This window comes from Talpa occidentalis, unplaced genomic scaffold, assembly GCF_014898055.3.
Source record: "Talpa occidentalis isolate TD23 unplaced genomic scaffold, MPIMG_talOcc4v2.1 talOcc4.15, whole genome shotgun sequence".
Classification (NCBI taxonomy): Eukaryota; Metazoa; Chordata; class Mammalia; order Eulipotyphla; family Talpidae; genus Talpa; species Talpa occidentalis.
This window is the reverse complement of record NW_023601543.1, coordinates 6308301-6329049: the sequence shown is the minus strand read 5'-3', so window position 1 is coordinate 6329049 and position 20749 is coordinate 6308301. Positions and strand designations below refer to the sequence as shown.

General features: G+C 44.2%; 1 protein-coding gene across 4 annotated transcripts; it reads right to left on the bottom strand.

Annotated features, from left to right (window-relative positions):
- Positions 1–232: 232 nt before the first annotated feature.
- SLITRK4 (SLIT and NTRK like family member 4) lies at positions 233–8639 on the bottom strand. 4 transcript variants are annotated; one of them, XM_037511860.2, is made up of 2 exons: positions 8277–8639; positions 233–3906 (listed from the first exon to the last, which is right to left on the bottom strand). In XM_037511860.2, exon 2 carries the CDS (start codon positions 3854–3856, stop codon positions 1340–1342), a length of 2517 nt encoding a protein of 838 aa, XP_037367757.1. In that variant the 5' UTR covers positions 3857–3906; positions 8277–8639; the 3' UTR covers positions 233–1339. The 4 variants fall into 4 exon arrangements, with proteins under 4 accessions (XP_037367757.1, XP_037367760.1, XP_037367758.1 ...); XM_037511863.2 differs by lacking the exon at positions 8277–8639 and adding an exon at positions 7894–7911; XM_037511861.2 differs by lacking the exon at positions 8277–8639 and adding an exon at positions 7427–7675.
- Positions 8640–20749: the final 12110 nt, after the last annotated feature.

Genomic DNA, 20749 nt, shown 5'->3' with positions numbered 1-20749 from the left:
AAACTATTTGAATTAAGCTCATAGAATCCTGAAAAGCAAGACAACTGATGGCAAATAACAACTGCCCCAGACACGATACTATAAAACTAAGGAACCTATTTTAAAATGCACTGTTGGTAACAAATCTGAAGATAATATGCTAAATTCTCAAGAATAGCACAGAACTGGTGGGTAAATTTTTTTTGTATTTTTGTTTCTTTTTTTTTTTGTTATTTTTTTTGGGTTTTTTTGTGTTTTTTTTTTTTTGGTTTTCTTTTATTTTGTTTTTAAATTATACCTGATCACAATGTCCAGAATATTTCTGTACACATAAGCTTCAGTTTCAGTTTGGTATATTTTTCTGTCTAAATTTATACTTATTGATAAATTCTCTGTGATCAGGAAAACAAGTCAGGCATATTAAATACATATTAAGGAGTACATATTTTCTTATTTAGTATACAAAGTACTTCATAAATATGAATTAGGTTACAAAAATAGCTTTGGGTGCGCTCACACGGTAAGCACTGTGCTAATTTTGGACAACCTTTAAGGATTGTGGGTATTTCACATAACTGAGAACAAACTCTAATGTTAATTTTAATTTGACCCATGTCTAGTTCTGATAAACGTCACGGATTTCTTCCGATCACCACAAACGCTATGTAACTCACGTTGATTTTTTTTTTTCTCTTTTAGGTTTTATGTATAGACAGGATATGCTTAAAGTGTTCAAATTTATTTTATAGTTATGTAATGCATGGTATATTTTAAACAAATATTTGCACAATTTAACATTATAAATCCAGCGGTTTCAAGATGCAGGCCATAAAGTTTACCAATTTACAAATACTACCGAATGTTCTCTCTGCATGCTTTTTTTTTTACTTTTCGGATAATCTTTACACAGAGTTGTTACAATGCCACAAATTAAAAGGATTATTCCAGTTCCACCAACTTAATCTACGTGCAAGATGAAGGACCCAGCTGAGGTACTAGCACTGGTACCAGTTTTCTTGAGTTTGCTTTACAAAGCACAAAGAGACGAAGGTTTTGCATCGGGGTACAAAACAGATTTGCCTCTTGAGGTTAAATTCAGTGTATCATGTATATAAAGCATCCCTTTGGCAATAGAGTTTGCAGTATCCCCACAGGACTCCACAGTATAGGTTTTATGTAGTAAAATCTATTAAGGAAATTCTCTTCTATGGACACATCTTTGCAGCTACAGTTAACGAGACACCCTTGGAAACACCTGCCTCTATGCCTATTGATAATATAGTATTTGGAAGTGAGAAGTCAACAAAAGGCACTTTCATCATTAAATAAATGTCCTCTGAATGAAGGAAAATTACATGACCTAGATCTTGTTCAAAGCTGTTTGCTCCTCGAGGACCTGTAGGTAGTCAGGGGAACTCTGCAGTTTTGCCTTCAGTTCAAAATACTCACTGCTCTTCCTTTGCTCCACCACGATTTTACTGTGGTTGCCGCCTATCAGAGACTTCTTGTTTTTTTTGTCTTGTTGTTTTTCTGGATAGCGGATCTCAAAGCCACTGACACCTATGCTGTTGTACTCCTTCTTGCTCTCAAGAAAATTCTGAATAAACACATTGGAATCCCTGCTTGGGAACAATTCATCCAGCTCGTCAATTGTGCTCAGTCTCTTCCTGGTATCCACGTGTAATAAATCTTTCTCCTTGTCGGCAACGTTTCTCATAATGACTTTCTGTCCCGGGGGATCAGAGAACATGAAGCCGGTCTCCGACTCCTGCAAGCCACAGGTGTGGCTCTTGCTCATCTGCTCGATGGTCTGTGGAATGAACGCTTCTGTGCTCAGTCCGTCTTTCTTGTTGGCTTTCTGGTCATGCTTCCTGAGCTGCAACTGCATGGAGCCGCACTCGGGGTTCCCCAGGCCTTCGTGCTTCACCGTGGGTTTCTTGTTTCGTCGCAGCACAAACACCAGGAGGCAAAAAGCCACGAAAACCGTCAAGATGAGGACCACTAAGATACTCAGGATTAAAATAGACAGAGGCACCGGGCCACCAGGCGGGCTTCGGATGGGCCCCAGGGGGGTGGTGAATGCCATGGCGGGTGCCGGACTCGTGAATGGTGAAGATGGCTTGTTTAAGAGTTTGGGACACAAGATCTCATTTTTGAGGGACTTCAGTTCAATGTTGGCAAACTGAACCGGCGTCTCGCATTTCAGTTCTTTCACCACGATGCCATCATTCAGCTTCTCCAGCCACAGCTTTAAGGCCACCAGGTCACAAGTGCAGTCCCATGGGTTGCCCTCCAAGTCAATCTGGGTAAGAGACTGCAGCTGATCGAGGACCCCGCTGACCGGGAGGTACATGAACTTGTTGTTCCTCAGGTTCAGTCTGGCCAGGGGGGCTCCAGAGAAAATGTAAACAGGCAGGCTCTTTAAGAGATTATTGTTTAAATACAGTAACTGCAGATTTGGCATGGAGTCAAAGGTGCCTGCTAAGATCTCCTTGATCAAATTGTATTCCAAATACAGGTACTGCAGGTTATGAAGACCTGAAAAGATTTCGGGGTACAGTCTTTCGATCTGATTGCCGTTGAGGTACAGCCGGCGTAAATTGGTGAGATTGTGGAACACATCTCCCTTGATGGCCGTGATCTGATTGCTCCCTAAGTGGAGCAGGTCCAGTCCCTCGAACTCAGTGAAGTCTGCGATGTCCACGTCTTTGATGCTGTTGCCATTGACGTGCAACTTCTTTGCATTTAAAGGTTTCGGGATCAGCTCGGACATGGACTGGATATTTTTCTCCTGACAGTTGACGCTCAGTCCCAAATCTGAAGGGTGTGTTTTGCAGAAGCAAGGTGCTGGGCACGGAGTAAGAGGGGGCACCCTTGTTTGGTAAGACACAATCTGACTGAGATTGCGGTTGGAGAGGGCTTTGCCTGCCACGATTCCAGAGATCTTGGAAGGATTCGTCGTTTTTGGTGGCTTAGTCACTAACCTGTGCAGGGATGTTTGGGTGGTGTGACCATTGGGGGTCGTGTAGCCATTTTCCAGCTGAGATGGGGGCAGGATTCGGACATCGAAATCACTGCCTGTGCCCATGGGGCATAGTTCTTGTTTGTTGGTTTCTTTCAGAAGCCTGCCATATAAGTCACTGGGCGTTTCACAGATAGCTTCTCCTATGTAAATATTATAGGGCATATTCTCCAGCCAAGCTTTTAAAGGCAACAAATCACAGCTACAGTTCCAAGGGTTATCTTCCAGTTGCAATTCGACAACACGGCCTATGTGTTCCAGAACTCCGATATAGGGGAGCTTCTGGATTCTGTTCCCTCGTATATCCAGATGGGTCAAAGATGCAAATCGGAAAATATTATCAGGAAGGAATGAAATCAGATTGTCATTAAGAATGAGAACTTTCAGTTTGTGGAGCTTATTGAAGGCTCCTCGTTCAATATACTTGATTAAATTGTAGTCAGCCTGGAGATACTCCAAGTTCTCTATGCCAAGGAAAGTGTCAGCTCGGAGAATCTTTAATTCATTGTTGTTCAAGTGCAACTGCTTTAATGCACTGAGCCCAAGAAAGGCTCCTCCCTCAATGTTCTGCAGTTTATTATTTCCCAGCTGCAGGGATACTGCATGTGAAAAATTCAAGAATGTATTTGGATAGAGGATGTTTAAAAAATTGTTTTGGAAATTGAGGTGATAAAAATTAGACCAAGGCGGTTTCAGCTGATTTGGTCTGTAGACTGAAACCTTCTCACAGTTGACATAGAGCACATTCTCAACTGACACGCAGGAGCACACATTGCAAATTTCCACCGATATGTCAGAATCTGCATTTGTCGAAGAAATCAGGGCTGACAAAATCAGAAAGAGCCAAAGAAACATCTTCTTGCAATCAGCAAACAACTTTATGCTTCTGAATAAAGAGAAATAATCTAAAAAATAAAAAGAAAACATTTTTTCAATGATCATCACTTGAAAAACTCTTTGTATTTAAATCATTCCATAGTGAACACATGGCTGGGATTACTCGTTTTATATTTTTAAGGCACCAAAAACTTCAAGTACTCTTCACTCAGTTGAACAAGAACCACCAAAACTGCCACACGTTTTATTTCCATACCTGTGGTTTGTACAAAATTGAGATGTGCAGAACACACCACAAACAGGACCAACGGCTGTTAATCATGTTTGACCCTTACTCTGAAAATATTTTCTCTGTGTGGACTGTCAACCTCTGCCCTTCACCCCAGACCTCAAGCTTCCTATTTGCAACTCTAATGCACCGATGCCAGCCCCTCAAGTGTGGCCTGTAGTTAGCACCAGGAACACATTTCAACTTGTAAATATCTACTCTCTAGGCTTCAGCTTGCTGAGGGGCAAAGCAGACAGGCTAGTGGAGCCTTGGCTCCAAGGGAAGGTGGCAGTGGCAGAACTGGGATGCTGGGAGAGCGGACAGTCAAAAGTCCAGGGTAGAAGGAGCCTCGGCGAGAGACCTTCCAGAGCTTCAGCCCATAGGTGAGCATGCTGCCCTGAATCAGTTCACTCCTGTACTCTGCTGCCTAAAAAACACAGATGACCGTGTGAGGTTCTAGAAAAATAACGAAGTAAGGGATAGACAAATTTTACTTTCAGGTAAATCACCAGTACCCAGCTTCCTGCCAGTCATCTCCCAAACAGGTATGGGGGAGGCCTTTTGTCTTCAGGTCCCCGAAAGGAGGCAAAAAACCTTGCTGGCTCCAGCATTGCCTTGCTGACATCCACGCAGATTTCTCACCCCCAAGAACTGGCTCCCTGCCTACCTGGCCCTCTCCCATCCTGTGGTGCCATTCTGAACCCAAGCCCCCAGACAGAAACCTGGCTCAAAAGCCCATCTCCTTCATTTTGACCACAGACTGCCACTGCTGGGAAGGGTTCACACACCACAGTCCTCAGGGGTTTCTCTGCAGCACCAGATATATTCAGTAGAGCAAAGGTCTGTCCTGCAACCATCAGGTCCCTAACATGCCCCCCAATATTACCACCTCAGTACTCTGCCTACAAACACATCAAGAATCACTAGGTGGAGTTAATGCTTACCAAATTAACCCTTTGTAGCCAGTCCCTTAAATAACTGCACACATACACAAACACAGGCAAGGCTTCATGCAGAATATTACAAGGAACAACAAGCAAGCGCTGTGTGTTTTATTGATGCAGTTTAAGCCACGGGAATCTTTTCCTTCTTGAAGGGGGAGCTGGCTGCAATTTCAATATGGTTACCACCAAATATTAATTAAATAAATAAATTACCCAGGAACACACAATGAGGGGATGGTACAAAGAAAGATGTGTCACACAGACACTCCTTTGTTTATTTTGCCCAGGCGGAATCAGCTAGTGGCAAAACTGAACTGTCTCAAGGTAGACAAGCCATTAGTCCCCACAGGGAAGATTTGCATTTGAAGTACTTCTGTTCCGATGCCCCAGGCTGCTATATAGACTTGCATTTCCCCTGTTCACCGTGATAGCTCGGCTGGCAGTGCAAAAAGAAGTCACAATTCTTAAGTATGACATCATCCAAAGCAACTTTCATTGTAAAAGCAAAATTTCACTTGATCTTTCTGCCTTGCTATAGACGCGATTTTCAAGAGCTATTGTGGCTCAGTTGAGTCATGTCTTGCTACTACCCCCCACCCCCCACCAAATAAAGCAAAAGGAATCAAAGTAAGACAACAAAGCAATGCCAACCAACCTGAGTTCCGTACAGAAAATAAGAACAAGGAGCAAGAACAGACCTGAAATTGCATAAGGAGGTGCCTCCTCCTCGTAATTTCTACTTTAAGTGGCAAGGGGGGTGGGGAAGCGGCGCAAGGACAGGCGAGGAAGTTCCCAAAGGCAGCGTGTGTGGAACAGAGGCGGCCGCGGGCAGCTGGAGGACGGAGCGGGCGGGGAAGTCCTCCGCCAAGGAGATCAGGGAAGGGGGCCTGGAAGGGCGAGGGACCCGGGAGAAGTGGCGAGAGGGAGAGCCAAGGCTCGGGGAGGCGAGCCGGGCAGCGTGGGAACGGGGTGCTGCAGGCCCGCACCGGGGCTCGCGGTCCCCGGGCGCCGGCAGCACCTGCACGCGGCACCATCCGCGGCCCCCGACAAGCCGAGAGCAGGCGCGGAGCGGGAGGGGAGCACCGAAGGCCGTGTCCGCGGCGGCGCGCGCGGCCCGTCCGCTCTCCGGCTCGGGGTGTCTCCCTCGGCGCCCCGAAGGGCGCTACGCTCCCACCGCGGGTCAGGACGGCGCGAGCCTCGCCTTCCCACCTCTCCGGCATCCGCCGGCGCCGCGCGGGGGCCCCGCGCCGGAGCGGAGGGCGCGGGCCGGCGGGAGGCAGGCGCCGGGAGAGGGTGGGCTGAGGCGGTTCCCCCGGCGCTGGCGCCTCGGCGGGGGCTCGGCGGCGCGGCGGGTGCCCGTCTCCCGGTGCGCTCCCTCGAGCGGGCCGCGACGTGGCCGGAGGGGCGGCCGGCGGCAGCGCCTACCGCAATGCTTTGCCGCATGCCGGCGCCCGGCGCCCGCCGCCGCCCCCTCCCGGGTCCCGGGCCCCGGCGGCGGCCTCGTGGGCCGGGCAGCGGAGGCGGACTGCGCGCGGGGTGTCGCGGGGGCCTTCAGCCGCGCTGCGCACACATCTCTCTGCCTCTGCGCGCTCCCGTCCCGCCAGGGGCAGCTGCCGGAGTTTCCGTCGGCCTCCCCCGAGCCCGGCGCGCGGCGGTGGGGGGAGAGAGGGCCGGCGCCGGGCACGAGGGCGATGGCCACGGGGGCGTCGCTGCACCGCCGGCACCGGCAGAGTGACCCGTGGCTCCGCGGTGGAGAGCGGCGGCCGCCAGGCTCCCCGTGCCCCCCCCCCCCGGGCCAGCCCCAGAACGCTGCTCACTAAGCCAGAAACCGGCTCAGCATTGGGGCATCTTGCAAAGTGGCGCTGCCGGCGCTGGCCCGGCTTTGCGGGGGGCTTGGAGTTACCCACCGGCTTCTCTCGCATTCCTCGTCTCGCTGGGTGTCAGCACCCTCCGGTCAGCGGGCGGGCCGGAGCCCAGGATCCACGTCCGCCTAGAGTGCCTGCAAGGGGTGGGGGGCTCTGAAAACAAAGCCCGGCACCACGCAGCGGCCCCGACAGCCCGAGTCGCCCTAGACCAGGGCGCTTCACCCGTCGCCCCGGGCGCCCCGGAGGCAGCGATGCTCTGACCCCGTATTCCTCCTGTCCTCCGGGACTTAGGACAGCGCCGCAGGCAGGCCAGCCCGGGCCGGCGGGGAGCCGCTACGGCCGCTTTGGCCACTAAGCCGGCCCCAAACCAACACGACCCAAACTAAAAATAATAAGCTACCTGCCCCCTCCCGGCGCGCGCGCACACACGCACACGCGCTCCCGAGCCGAGCGGGGAAGAGGCAGCGCGTGTGGGTGCAGATCGTGCAACCCCCGCAGGAAATTCACCCACCTCCGGGCCCGGCGGCGGCGGCTAGGCCCGCGGAGCGGCGATCCGCGCTGCAGTTTCCGCGATGGTCCCCGCGCTGCCCCCGCTCCGCGGCTCGGCGCCCGCTCGCCCGTCAAACCCACCGAGCAGCCCTCGCAGGCGAGCAGGCGGGCAGCGGCGCGCGCGCGCGCACCCGGCCAGACACCGCGCGCGCTCCCAGCCCTCGCACACGGGCTGCACCTTTACATACACGCGCCGAATCCCCGCCTCCGCCCCCCGAGCGGGGGCCAGCGCGCGGCCCTCCCTCCCCACGCGCGAGCACCTCGACCCCCGCACATTCCTCAGGCCCCCTCAGCGCCACACCCGGACACCCTCACTCGACCCCTCCTGTGCCCACACACCAGGAAAGGCAGCGCACTTTCTTCCCGGCCTCCGCCCCCTCTTTTTACCAAGAGCACCCCTGAGGGAGGAGAGACCCCCCCATTCCTTACCCGTGGAGACCGCAGCCCCCTAACGCGGGCGCGCCAGCCTCCATCCCCCCACCACATCCATGCACACTCTATCCTTTCTCTCACCCCAGTCCCCAAAGAAGGAAGGCACAGACACACACACACCACACACGCGCGCGCACACACACACACATACACGCGCGCGCACACACACACCCGGGGCGTTCCTTTGAGAGAGCAACCAAGAACCCAAGCAAAGCCAAAGAAACATCGGAGACAGGCTGGGAAAAGGGGGTCGAGGGAGGTAGGTTGGGCGTCGAAGTCTACGCGGAATTGACTAATTCCCGGATCCTGGGGCGTGAGTGCACAACAATGACATGCAAAGGCAACACTCGCACTGGGGCTTTGCGGCGCGGGCACGGTACCTTTGGCTAATTGGCATCCCGCAGAAGACGGGGCTCCGGGAACTCCTCTTCGGCAGCGGGCGATCCTGCAGGGCGCCTTCTTGGGAGCAGTTTCCGGAGCTCCGGCAGTCTGCGCACTCCCCCTACCTGTCCGCTAGGAAGGGGCCGGGGGCTTCAAGGCAGAAGTGCGACGCTTTAGCCCAAAGTGGGACTGTTACTGGGTTCAGCAGACGGGTTAATTCTCCGCACATTCCAACTCCGCGAGCCCTCGGTGCAGAACGGGTTAAACTGGGTGATTAAGAAGCTGGAGAGCTGGGGGTGGGGAGAGGACAGAGGGATAGAGAAGAGTGGTGTGGGACTGTAGAGATGCCGCACTTGAGAGAGAGAGAGAGAGAGAGAGAGAGAGAGAGAGAGAGAGAGAGAGAGAATCTGCTTTGGCTACTGAGCATGCCCAGTCCCCGGCTCTAGCCCTATAAGGGAGGCATTGTGCGCGCTCCACTTCTCCGGGCTTTGGTGGTGACCAGAAGGGGACTTGGGTTGGAGAGAGTGGTGGTGAACGGGAGACTTCAGGGAAGGAGCCCTGCGTGAGCAGCTTTGGGACTGGGCAGAAGGGTCTGCACAGAGGGAACTGGGAAGAGACCCGCGGGATCCCGCAGGGAGACACAGAAAAGGAGGACATGGAACCTACGAGGCACTTCAGTAGCTCCCTCATTGTCTTATGTCAACCAAAGACGCTGTTGCAGTTGAATGTCAACTATCCTGCGGCTGCGGATACAGCCTGAGGATTGTCCAGGGCCCTTTCTGGCCCCGGGGCTAGCGCTTCGGGAGAGGTGAGGAAGGTCCTTGCAAGGGCTGCTGCTGAGAGCCCTTTCGTGCACATTGGCCATTGAGTTCACAAACTTGCCCACAAAGCACATGTACCTGTGGGCCGAGGGGCTTTGGCTACCATTTCTGTAGTTGAAACACCGGGCTTTCCCACCCAGCAAAGACTACAATGTTATTCTGCTACCCTCCCCGCCCCCGCCACCTTGCTGATTTTGCAGGCGCTGGGCTAAGAAAAAACGACTTTCTTTACTTTGCGTTGGTGGGAATAAACGGGCTCTAGGTAAATAGAGCTAAGTTCTCAATGGGAAGCATGTCCCTAGGACTCCTTCCTAGGAGCCCTCTGGATGCCACCTTTCAGGTCACACTGTAGGACCCGGATTCTTCAGGACCTGTTCTGCCTAAGGCACAGACTCCCATTGCAAAAGCTCTGGCCACCATGGGGGCCAGCCACGACCCAGAAATGCTTTTGCTTAAAAATGAAAAGTCGTTAAGCTAAAACTAGCAATAGCTTGGAAACCAGAATTTGGCTGTCTGCCTGAACTCCTACAGTTAAACATTTACCATAATTGGTTGATGTCTAAAGGCCTGAAATCTCGGCACAAAATCCAATGAGCAGAGGATTTATGCCATGATTTCCACATACCTTCTCATTATCTGTAGTATCATTCATATGTAAGTTGAATTTTTTTCATTTTTGTCATTTCAAGAGGTGGCTTTCAGATCATATTCTTGCAAATGTTTGCTGGACACAGCATGTATACAGAGATGCCCATGCAATATTTAAATGAATATTTAAATAGATACATGGATATAGGCATATTTCTTTATGACCTTGGTGACTATTGCATCTTTCATAAAGAACGCTTTTTCTCCACCCCCCCTTCCTCATTGCCCTGAAAAATTTCATCATCTTCTCTTTTAAAAACAACCTCGAGGCAGAATCGAGTGGGCAGCAATGGTAAAATTTGCTATATTCAATGTGAAATCCATTATGAAATAGCATTGCTTAAGGAAACACTAAAGGATCTGTCCATAACAACACATGTACTTGTGCAGCAACTCTTAGTAAGGAAAAATGTGTTTCCTCCATAGGTAACAGTTCCAGTATGTTGAAAAATCCCTCTACTGTTGTACATTGGAACAAAACAGAACCTGCTAATTAAGAACTCACATTTGCATTACATTGTATAATGCAATTTGAAAGTTGTAAGAGATACCAAAACAAGTTGGCATTTATTCTAAATGCAAAGGATTCAGGAAGCTACAATATATTCTATCAGGATAGGTGAATTGTTTGTCCTTTACTATAAATGTTAACAAGATTCAATAGAATGGGTAAAAAAATTTTACCTGAAAATATAACGCGCATTCCAAGTACTGTGATAGCTGGAAAGGCCAGATTTGGACAGTAAATATCAGATGATTTAAATGCCTATCTTTATTCAACTTTAGAAACTGTTCTGAGAGTTGACTATATTTGACTGCAATAAATATGGAATGTTCTTTTTCGGGTGGGTATGGAGACAGAAATCTGAGACCAAGTGCAGCTAGAATATCAATATAGTGCAATTAATAACAGAGCTAAGAATTTATCGGTGATTAATATCCAACTCATTAAAATGAATGCATTAATATATATTTAATATAAAATATTTTGCATCTCAAAATGCTAAAGTGGATACTCATAAAATAACATAGAAGCAACAGCTTCTGTGCCTTCGCCTTCTTTTAGCTTCAAAGTAATTTTAAAATCCAGTCCTTTAGTCTTGCAGTCTATTTCCTATCTCCTGGGACTATGCGTAATATCCATAGAGAACAACAGTACACTAAAGGAGACTGCCAGCTTAAAAAAAGTAAGTGAGTAAGTAAATAAATAAATAAATGTGTTAAGAAAACTCCAGCACTATTTATGGCATTTGAATGAAAAACAAAGTTGATGTTCTTCCTAAAATATATGAATGAAAATATTGTGAGATGGATTTGCAATAGCCTCATAGATTTTCTACAAATGTTCTACCACATTTAATCTTGATTTTGCAAGTACCACTGGCACCATGGGACCATGCTGATATACTCTGTCTTCTTCCTTCAAGGTGAAAAAAAGACTGCACCACGAGTTTCATCAGAGCTCCTGGATATTCTTAATTCCAAAGGCAGTTTAAGTCAATAAAACACTACCAACCAGAACTGATTATACCACCAACAAAGCTTTCATTGTATTCCTTAGTTATTCTGTCTTGTCTTGCTGCTGTTTAAAATCAAATTAGCCTTAATTTTGGTATCCAGATATTACAGATCATTCAGTGAGTCTTAATTTAGAAGATGTATTTATACTCTGGCATTTAAAAAAAATTGCAAACTTGACATTTCTCTAAGTGGAATAGAACAAAGTTCTTAGGATGTTAATATATCTTCTGGGAAGAGATGTTGCTCTGATCAAATAAGTTTAGAAGACCTTTGATTTCATACAGCCAAACACTTTTTTAATATCAGATTTCTTAACAAATTTAATTATCTTAAAAATGAATTCTGACTTACAAGGGCAAAGGGACCTAGCTTGTAGCATTTCCCAAACTTACTCGACAATGGAATCCTTTTCTTTTTTTCATATACACTTTGAGAAACCGCCTACAGATTGCTTATTTTTGCGAATTTTATGGAATTTAGATGATGAAAGCTAGCACTGAAATCAAAACCTGATTCTTACCTATTGAGAGCCTCTTCTTGGTGGCCTTGCCTCCAAATATGACTTCATTTACTTCTCCAAACAATACTGTTGATTACAATGGAGAAATTCTCCTCCTTCTTTAAAACACAAGGTTCGGCAAAGTTAAGAAATTTGCCCAAGGATACACAGTGAGTGACAGTCAAGATTTGAACCCAGGTCCTTGAGATCTTTCAGACACTCCACACGTCCTTGTCCACATCAAAGTACTTGTAAATTTGAAACCATAATAGATTTTTCCCCCCAAAGAAAAATATTTGGAATATAAATGTTTGCAGGTATTAAAGTATTTATACTCAACACCAGAACAAACCAACAAAGGATATGAAAAAACAGTTCACATCAATTATGAATCACAGGGTCCCTTATATCAGCTGATTTTACCCTTTCGCAAGCATTCCATCCATTCTGCTGTTTCATCTCTCATACCTGAGTTGATTCTGAACCTATGATGTTGTCTCATTTATCCCTTCTAGAGACAGCTGTTTTTATTACTGCCGAATGGAGCCATGTAAAGCTGTAGTGTTTATCTCCAGACTTATTCCAGAGTTAAAGAAAAAAAAAATCAAAAACAGTTACCCAATAGCGCACTGAGTAGATTAGAAGATATGTTAATCAATTGATTATATTATATCACCTAACATGACCTTCCATTTTTTTCAGGCTACCTCTTCCTATTTCAGCTCATAACCTGCTTCCCTCCCCGCCTGGTTTTTGTTTTTTCCAGACACTAAGGTGCCAGTAGTTATTCTATTCAAGTCGGAGTACTCCAGACTTTGGCTGACTTTTCACATGTTTCATTCACCAATTGCTTCTGGGGAATTCATAAAACAGGAGTATGCTTATTTGAAGGATATTTGTAATTTGGGCACCTAAACAGTCCTGGTTTATATGTCTGACTGTTACCACCTCTATTCTTTAGAATATCATTTTTCTAAACCTCAGATGGTGATTGAATAGTGTGTGTTTTGTTTACTCATTTTCTTTATGACTTGAAGGAATCTCATCTTTCTCAAACCCTGTCAAACGTTAGGGTTCAGAAATAAGCTCGACTGCCCTCAGACAACTAAAAGATAATAAAGATCCTGAAATAAAAATTGGGATGCTAATTGCCCAACAATCTACTGGGAGAATTACTCCCGTGTGTTGTACATGTCCCCTAACCACCACCAATGCTTTGTCAGAATGCTGAGGAGAACCCTCCCATTTCTTCATGCTCAATTCTACCTGGAGAAAGAAAGAACTGTCTCCAGTGAGAAAAACTTTTTTTCAGTTACAAAAATATTGAGCACCTTGTTTTCCACTGCTTGTATAAGAGTTCATTTCCTTACAAATACATTCTTAAAGCTTTCTTTCAAAAATGCCATGTTTCCAGTCCCTCCTCTTCTGTTTTAGAGATTCCTTTTGGAAAATCCAAAACTTGGGTCAAGACTGAGGGCATAAAACAAGGCTCAAAGGGTGAGTCAGAAGGAGGTCGGACATCTGGGTAAGCAAGTGGCATGTATCCGAGATTGACTAGCTTCTTTTTCAGTTCAGAACGGGCACTTGTCTCCCTGATCTGACTCAAATTCAGTCAGAAGATCCTCATGAGAAAAAAAATAAAAAAATCCTGAGTCCGATGCCCAGTGATGTCGATGGAGAAAAACTGTCATCACAGAGAAGCCCTCCTATATGTGTTGCTGCTGTGTGATTGCTAATCATAGAATTTCAGGGCTTAAAGAGATTTTAAATTTCTCATGGTTACCCAATCCCAGTCAAAGGTGAAGACCACATAGATGAACTCTGAATGCTTAAACACAGCCAATGATGGTAGGGAGTTCACTGAAGGCAGAAGCCCTCGTGAATCATCTAGAGAATGGATTGCGGAAGCTTTGAAATCTCAACTGCTTTGGAAAGATGAAAGGAACACAAAATTAGACCTATGATGACTTTAAACAATATGAAATTTGGGGCCAGATGGACTTACGGTGAAAGTCTTGCTTCATTACTCAACAGCTCTTGCATTACTTTTCTGAGCAGTCCTTGTTCCTCTGCAAAATGGACATGGAAATGCAATCTCTCTGAGTTTTATGAGGACTGACTAAAATGATGTTTTAAAAACACCTAGAATGGTGTCTTTCTCACAAAGAGAATTACTAATTCCTGTTATTTCTAAGGCTAATGAGTACAAGAGAGTGAGGGTATTACTTGTTTTGCTTATTGTTAATTACTTCTAAAGAAATCATTATTTAGGGGCCTCCATGGTGGTGCAAGGGGTTAAGACGCAGCACTATGAAGCTACCCGCAGCCACTGCAGCAAAGTTTGATTCCCGGCTAGGGAGGTGACCCACATCGTACAGCAGACCTCTCCTGAGCAGTGTGTTTCAGTCAGTCTGCCTGTTCTGCTCTCCTCAGCAGTGTATTTCAGTCAGTCTGTTTGTTCTGCTCCCTACTCTGTCTCTGGTGAATCTTCTCACCTCCCACCCCTCTGGCCTGTACCGCAGTTCTTGTATGCAGAAATAAATAAGTCCTAAAAAAAAGAAATCATTATTTAAAAATAAAACCGTAAGTGCTTACACTTCCTGGTATCCCTTAGATGATTTTCCTTTCTAAACATTCAACAACAACCTTGGTGGAACTGTGTTACAAACACTATCAATTTTTTTTTTAAAGAGTCTTGCTTGCCAGATGAGATTCTGGACTAGATTCTAGACTAGGATCTCATCTTAATGCCTCAGACCCCAAAGAAGCGGGGAATGTCATTATTTCAACAAAGTTCCTTATAATGGCACTGGAAAGATTATTTACAATATATTTTCCTGACTCCTGTCACTGAACATCTTTCCGGGAAAAGAAACAAAAAGTGAGAACAAAAATGGAAGAAGGAACCAAGGTAATGTTATTTGTAGCATTATTTATAATGTATGCAAAAAAAGTTGAAGTGATCTAGGAGGCACTCATTTTATTATTTTGTCTTATAATTTAGAATCTTAACGATTTAAAGAATCAGCATTCTTCTATCCATAAGGTTATTTTGTCATAAAAATGGCAGATGTTTTTTTTTTCTTGGAGTGACTAATCGAGTTTTTCTTTGTTTTTTCAAATTTTCTTTTTTTTTTTTTATTGAAGTATCGTTGGTCTACAATTCTGTATCTGATTTAGGGAAATAGGTCCATACCTCTTCAGATCTATGTCAACACACCACACCCATAGCCAAAGTACCCAGAGTCCTCCACTGTAGACTGTTGGGCCCCACACTGTTTGCCCCTGCCCCATCCTCTCCCTCTCGTAGCCTCAATTCTGTGGTCATATTTCTAGAGACATCTTTGGTTTAGCTTTGTCTGTTCTTTTGCTTTGTTTCTCTATATTCCACACATGAGTGAAATCATCTGGTATTTGTCTTTGTCCTTTTGACTTAATTCACTTAGCATCATCCCTTCCAGTTCCACCCATGTTGTCACAAATGGTAACATTTCATCTCTTTTTCGAGCTGAGTAGTAAGCTACTACTCATTGTGCATGTACCACATGTCTTCACCCAAGCCTCTGCCAATGAACACTTCAGTTGTTTCAATGAACACAGGAGTGCCGGTTGTTTTAGAGGGGAAAAAAGTCAGATCTGACAATATATCATGCAGTTATACCTAAGATTACATTAGTGTGATAAATTATATATAAATTAATTCACTCTCAATCATTCAATAACTATTCAGAAGGATAAAACATCCACATCTGTACTACTGTTTATTGCCCTTTCTCTATCATTTTTGGAACTGTTGAACTGAATTCTACTTGTGTCTCCCCATAACAAGAATATTTTAATGTGAAACTATTCAAGGTTTGAACTCTAAGCAGTGTATTTTTCACAGAGTTAAAATTTGGGGGCATTTTACTTCTATATATAGCTATGTAATTCTATAAAATTCCATTTTTATTATCTTTATGGATGAAAGAATATCCAGAAAACCAAAACTATAGGACCCTAGTACTCAGGGCAATGAGAAAAAAATTACCAATGGACCATATAATAATGACTCCTCTCATTTCTCTGCCTGCCTTTCAAGAGATCTGAGTTTCCTGAGCCTTGAAGGAAAAAGTCTCATTGACAGCCTGGTTTTCTCCTTGGGAATCTGTCCTAGATGACCAATGGCAGGGTGTACCTATGTGGGGGCAGGTGGTCTAAGGAGCTTAATTTTCACTTCCTCCCCTCCATGTACACATCAAGAGGACTTCTGGCCAAAGGTGTAGGAAATCCCATTCCCTGATTTAAAATGGATGAATGGTTCTATTTGTTTTGGTGGGTTGGTCTTGTGAACCCTGAGATCCATCCCAGAGGTTAAATGTCCCCAAGTTAGCACTAACATTTAAATTTGAAATAAAATATATTGGCAAGAGCTTCTGCTGGATGATTTGTGAACATTGTAGGATTTCCTAAAGGAGAAATTTCTGAAGGGGGGGAATGTTTTGCTATAAAAACTGAACTTGATAAACACATTGGAAACTCCATAAAGAGATAGTTTTTCATATATTGTTTCCATGCAAACAAAGGACTGGCAAGGACTGGCGATTAAGTGGATTTCCGTTCAAAAGGTAAATAATTTTGAGTCTATTTTTCAGTTCATTATTAAATATTATTATATAAAGTATCTCCAATTCATTAGAGATTCTGCTTTTATCATTTATTAAGACCAGTGGCAAGAACAGACTGGCCTAGAGGGAAGAAAGGATAGAGGAGAAACAAATGACATTTCAGCACAGCCATGTACACGATATATAAATTACACATAACTCTCAAGTAGGTTTTTTCCTCATTCTAATCATTACCCACTTCAAGTAATTACATTTTTTTTAACCAAGCATTTCCCCTTCTTTCGTACTGTCTGTAAAATCTGTATTAAATACACACTCAGAGCTTTTCCAGAAAAAAAAAAAAGGCAAGTTAATCCTCAGAATTCCTAGAGAGCCACAGTGCATCTTTTAACACATAGACACACCCCTCCAAAATTAAAACAAACCAGAAGCAGTCCATCTTACCATCCCCATCCCAATGGTCATTTTGATGGCTGCACCACCCAAAATGCATATTAAAAACAAATTAGCATGTTTTACTCTATGTGGAATAGAAAACTCCTTTCCTTTCAGATACCAGGAACTCTACGAATTTCAAGAATATATGAAGATTAGTTAAGAGAGCCTGAACACAAAAAATCTGCTCAACCATAAAGTTCACTTCATTTCAGCCTTTAATGAATACCTATCCACAGCAGCTTTGGATACTAAGGTGTGACAGGCACAGCCTCTGTCCTCCAAGCTCCCTTAGTTTGGTGATAAAGCCAATGGGACGAGGTTATAACAAATATTTTATAATGTGTTGAATGCAATTGCCCTTGAACCCATGAATGCTCATTTTTAAGCTTTACCAAATTCCTCACTTTTATTAAACATTGTGAATTAGTATAGCTGAAGGCAATAATGGTAGGATTCCATGGCACATATTCAAGGAAATTAAGAAAATCAGGACACTGCCTTCCATCGAACGGCAAGGTCAACAACTTGTATGTCCTGGAGATGACACAGTCCAAAACTTTGGTCTCCCTCCAGAATACAGAGTCAAAATTTACTGTGTGCCAGACATATTTGGAAAAGACATTAACAGGAAATGTTCTATAAAATAAGGAATGGAATCATTTGGAAGGGCCAGAAACGAAAATAACCAACAACAACCCCAAAGGGAAAATATGGAAGAGTACACCAAAACAAGAATTTTTCAAATCTGATGTCTCAATCACAAAAGCCTCAACATGGGTGACATAAAAAAAGAAGAGAAACTCATGCTGGTTTCGGGAGAATAAACATAGGTATTCAGGATGTGGCTTCTCAAGGGGAACTGAGGGCAAATTATAATAACTGTCTTCTCTACTTACTCTATATACACACAAGGCTATGTAATAATCAAGAAACAAAAACATCCCAACTACTTCTAAGATGAGCTGCTAGCAATAATATCCTAAATATAAGCAGGTCTGGTTTTACATGATTATCTTTTATTCTGATATCCACAAATGTGCCACAATATTTAAATGGCACATTTGAAAAATATTTCAAGAGAGTTATCTTCTGAAATTATTTTAGCTGACAGCGAGAAGTGGGTTCCTTTATGTTTTTGACTGTTTTAGTAGGTCAAAGCAGACTGTACACTTACTTCTTAGAATCATTGGGCCCTGGAGCAACAACCTCAGCCTGACAAAGGCGCCTTTTAATTGTTGTTTATGGATGTCAAGAGACTTTACACCTTTTTTGGGGGAAAGTGGCTCTGATAATTTTTTCAAACATGGTATTTAATTTGTGCTCTTGCTCAGTCCATCAATAAACAATTCTTGAGAGAATATTGCATTTCAATTTGAGTAGAGATTCCACTGGAATTTTGGTGGCTGGGATTGACCATTGCTTTACTATACAAACATCCCCCAAAGGAAGAAAGACAAGACAGAAAAACAGCCATCCCAAAACATCTGATACTCAGCATCTTATACTAAAATCCTCTTTTCCTTTTCAAACTACTACGAGCTTGATTTTTTCCCTTCCCAAAAATTATTTGGGAAGAAATAAACACATTTTCTTTGCTGTTGCTGCTGCTGCTGCTGCTATATTATTATTTGACTGGTTTTCAGTTTATTAGTCATTCATCTGGATTGGCGCCTGAATATTTTCCCAGAGGTTTAATATGGAAAATGATTTATTTGGCCATATCGAATCTTAGCTCAAAATCATGTCTTTTTTGCATGTCTAAGAAGCTTTACAGGTATTTCTCTTTTTATTAATACTCACAATAGTCTTGTAGATTATAAAAATAGACATCTTAGGGCCTTCCCTGGTGGTACAGCGGTTGAGCACTGGGCTGCGAGGCTGCCCGCAGCCTCTGCAGCGCAGGTTTGTTCCCCGGCTGCCGGCGAGGGTCCCACAAAAAAAAAAAATAGACATCTTAGTAACCCAGTTTATAATGCAAGAACCAGACTAAAGTTAATTTGATTAAAGTGACATTGGCTAATAATTTAAAAGCTGGGAAAGAACAACTATCAACAATTTAAAAAAAAAAATCCCTGGGTCTCCTGGTTATCAGTCTAATGCACTAATATGTCTTTTTATCACCCTATAAGGCAGGTAATGGTAATGCAGTCATCATAGATGAGCACAATGGTTTGGGGAATGCTGGAAGAAACTGGAGACTGGAATCAACTGCTACTGCCAGGATAAAGGGCATTGTTGGGGCACTGCTAGCAAGATAAACAAATAATCAGGAAGACTCTGGTCCCTTCTCTCTCCAAACTTGCAATCTCCATCTATCTCCCCATTGGCAAAACTTAGTGGGGGCCAACTAGCATGGAGAAATGTGACCCACAGAGTCCCAAGACCTGCCTCACACAGCAATGTGCTGCTAAAACATGACTTGGACCTGATAACCCACTGCTCTTCAGTTCCTTAGTACCCATGTCCACCCTGCTACATGTGTTTAATTCCCCTCCAATAAAACTGCACATTCCATCCTTCCTCTGAATGAAGATGCTTCTTCCCACCAACCATGGACACAAAGCCTGAATAGTCCTGATGTCCATCTCTAGCTGCTATGAAATACTTCCTTAATTCTATCTAAACTTTATTATCATGTAAAGACTAACTTAAACAGTTAACTGCCAGCAGCACTCTTTATATAAATAAAGGGGAAAAGGGAGAGAGGAATAAACTGTGTTTATTGTATGCACATATGCATATAAGCTTTGCAATATATGGTTACTTGTGGGTACACACACACACACACACACACACACACACACACAGCCACCCAAGCAGGAAATAGGCATAGCTGCTATAATATACTTCTTTTCTTGGGGATGTACAATAATGTTTATAACTACCTTCTTCCACTACCATTTTCAAGTTTCTTCGCCCTAAGTCAGGACTTGGCTATTCACTGTTCTTTGTTTTGTACAATGACCCAAGCCTTCATTCCCAGAAGGCAGTGGGTTCATAGTCTTGCCCTTACCCTATTTTTGGCACTACTTTCCTTTTCTATTGGTGATGAAAGTATGAAAAAGCAGTTGTAAGCTACCATTTGTCTACATATATTGTGTAACAGCAACTAAAACTATTCTTGGTCATGGGGTTTGTGTTCTGAAATGGCAGGACTATGCGGTATGTGGTATGTGACTTTCATTGGCATATTGTTCAATAATATCAAATTTTCTAACTTACAACTGTTATTGATGCCAACTTTCCCAATCCCTTGGCCTGTCATGGCTGTAGCAGACAGCCCAGGTTATGTCCTTAAAAAATGGCACAATGTTTCAGTAGGCACACATTGTCCTGGGCAGCCTAGTGGGCAAATGCAGATATCTCAGCAAGTTGATTCTGCTTAGAATTGATTAAAATGTAACATAATTGTGCTTTCTCCAGTTGCATTTATCTTTCATTTGTTATAGTAAGAAGCTAAGGCTATGTCTAGTTGATTGCAAGAAAAAAGGTAGATTTGACAATGCAGTAATGGCTCAACTTAAAGGAAATAAACTGGATTTCCACAGTCTGCACACATTGCCTCGTGTTTCTCTCATCTATTATTTCTGCCATACCTTATAACCCTGAGGGTCCTCTTCACTATAAGACTAGATGCAAAATAGGATTTAACAGTTTCTCTCTTCTTTATCCCCCCAAATATCCTTCTTAATTAAAGTGTTTTCCTGTTAATCACTATGAGAAAATGATTGAGGCAACAAAAATACCATTGCTCCATTCACTCACAAATCAGTTTTGAATGCTTTGTGCCAGGACCTATGTTAAGCAACAGTATCTTAAGAATGGAACTAAATGTCTGCCCTCATGGGGATGACAGTTTTAAGAAATTACATGAAGGTATTTTAGATCTCGAGCATCTTTCCATTATTCCAGTCACTGTCCCTCCTTGTCGATAATTT

Excerpts from the sequence above, each read along its gene's own strand:
- SLITRK4 (XM_037511860.2), bottom strand. The coding sequence starts at position 3,856 with ATGTTTCTTTGGCTCTTTCTGATTTTGTCAGCCCTGATTTCTTCGACA.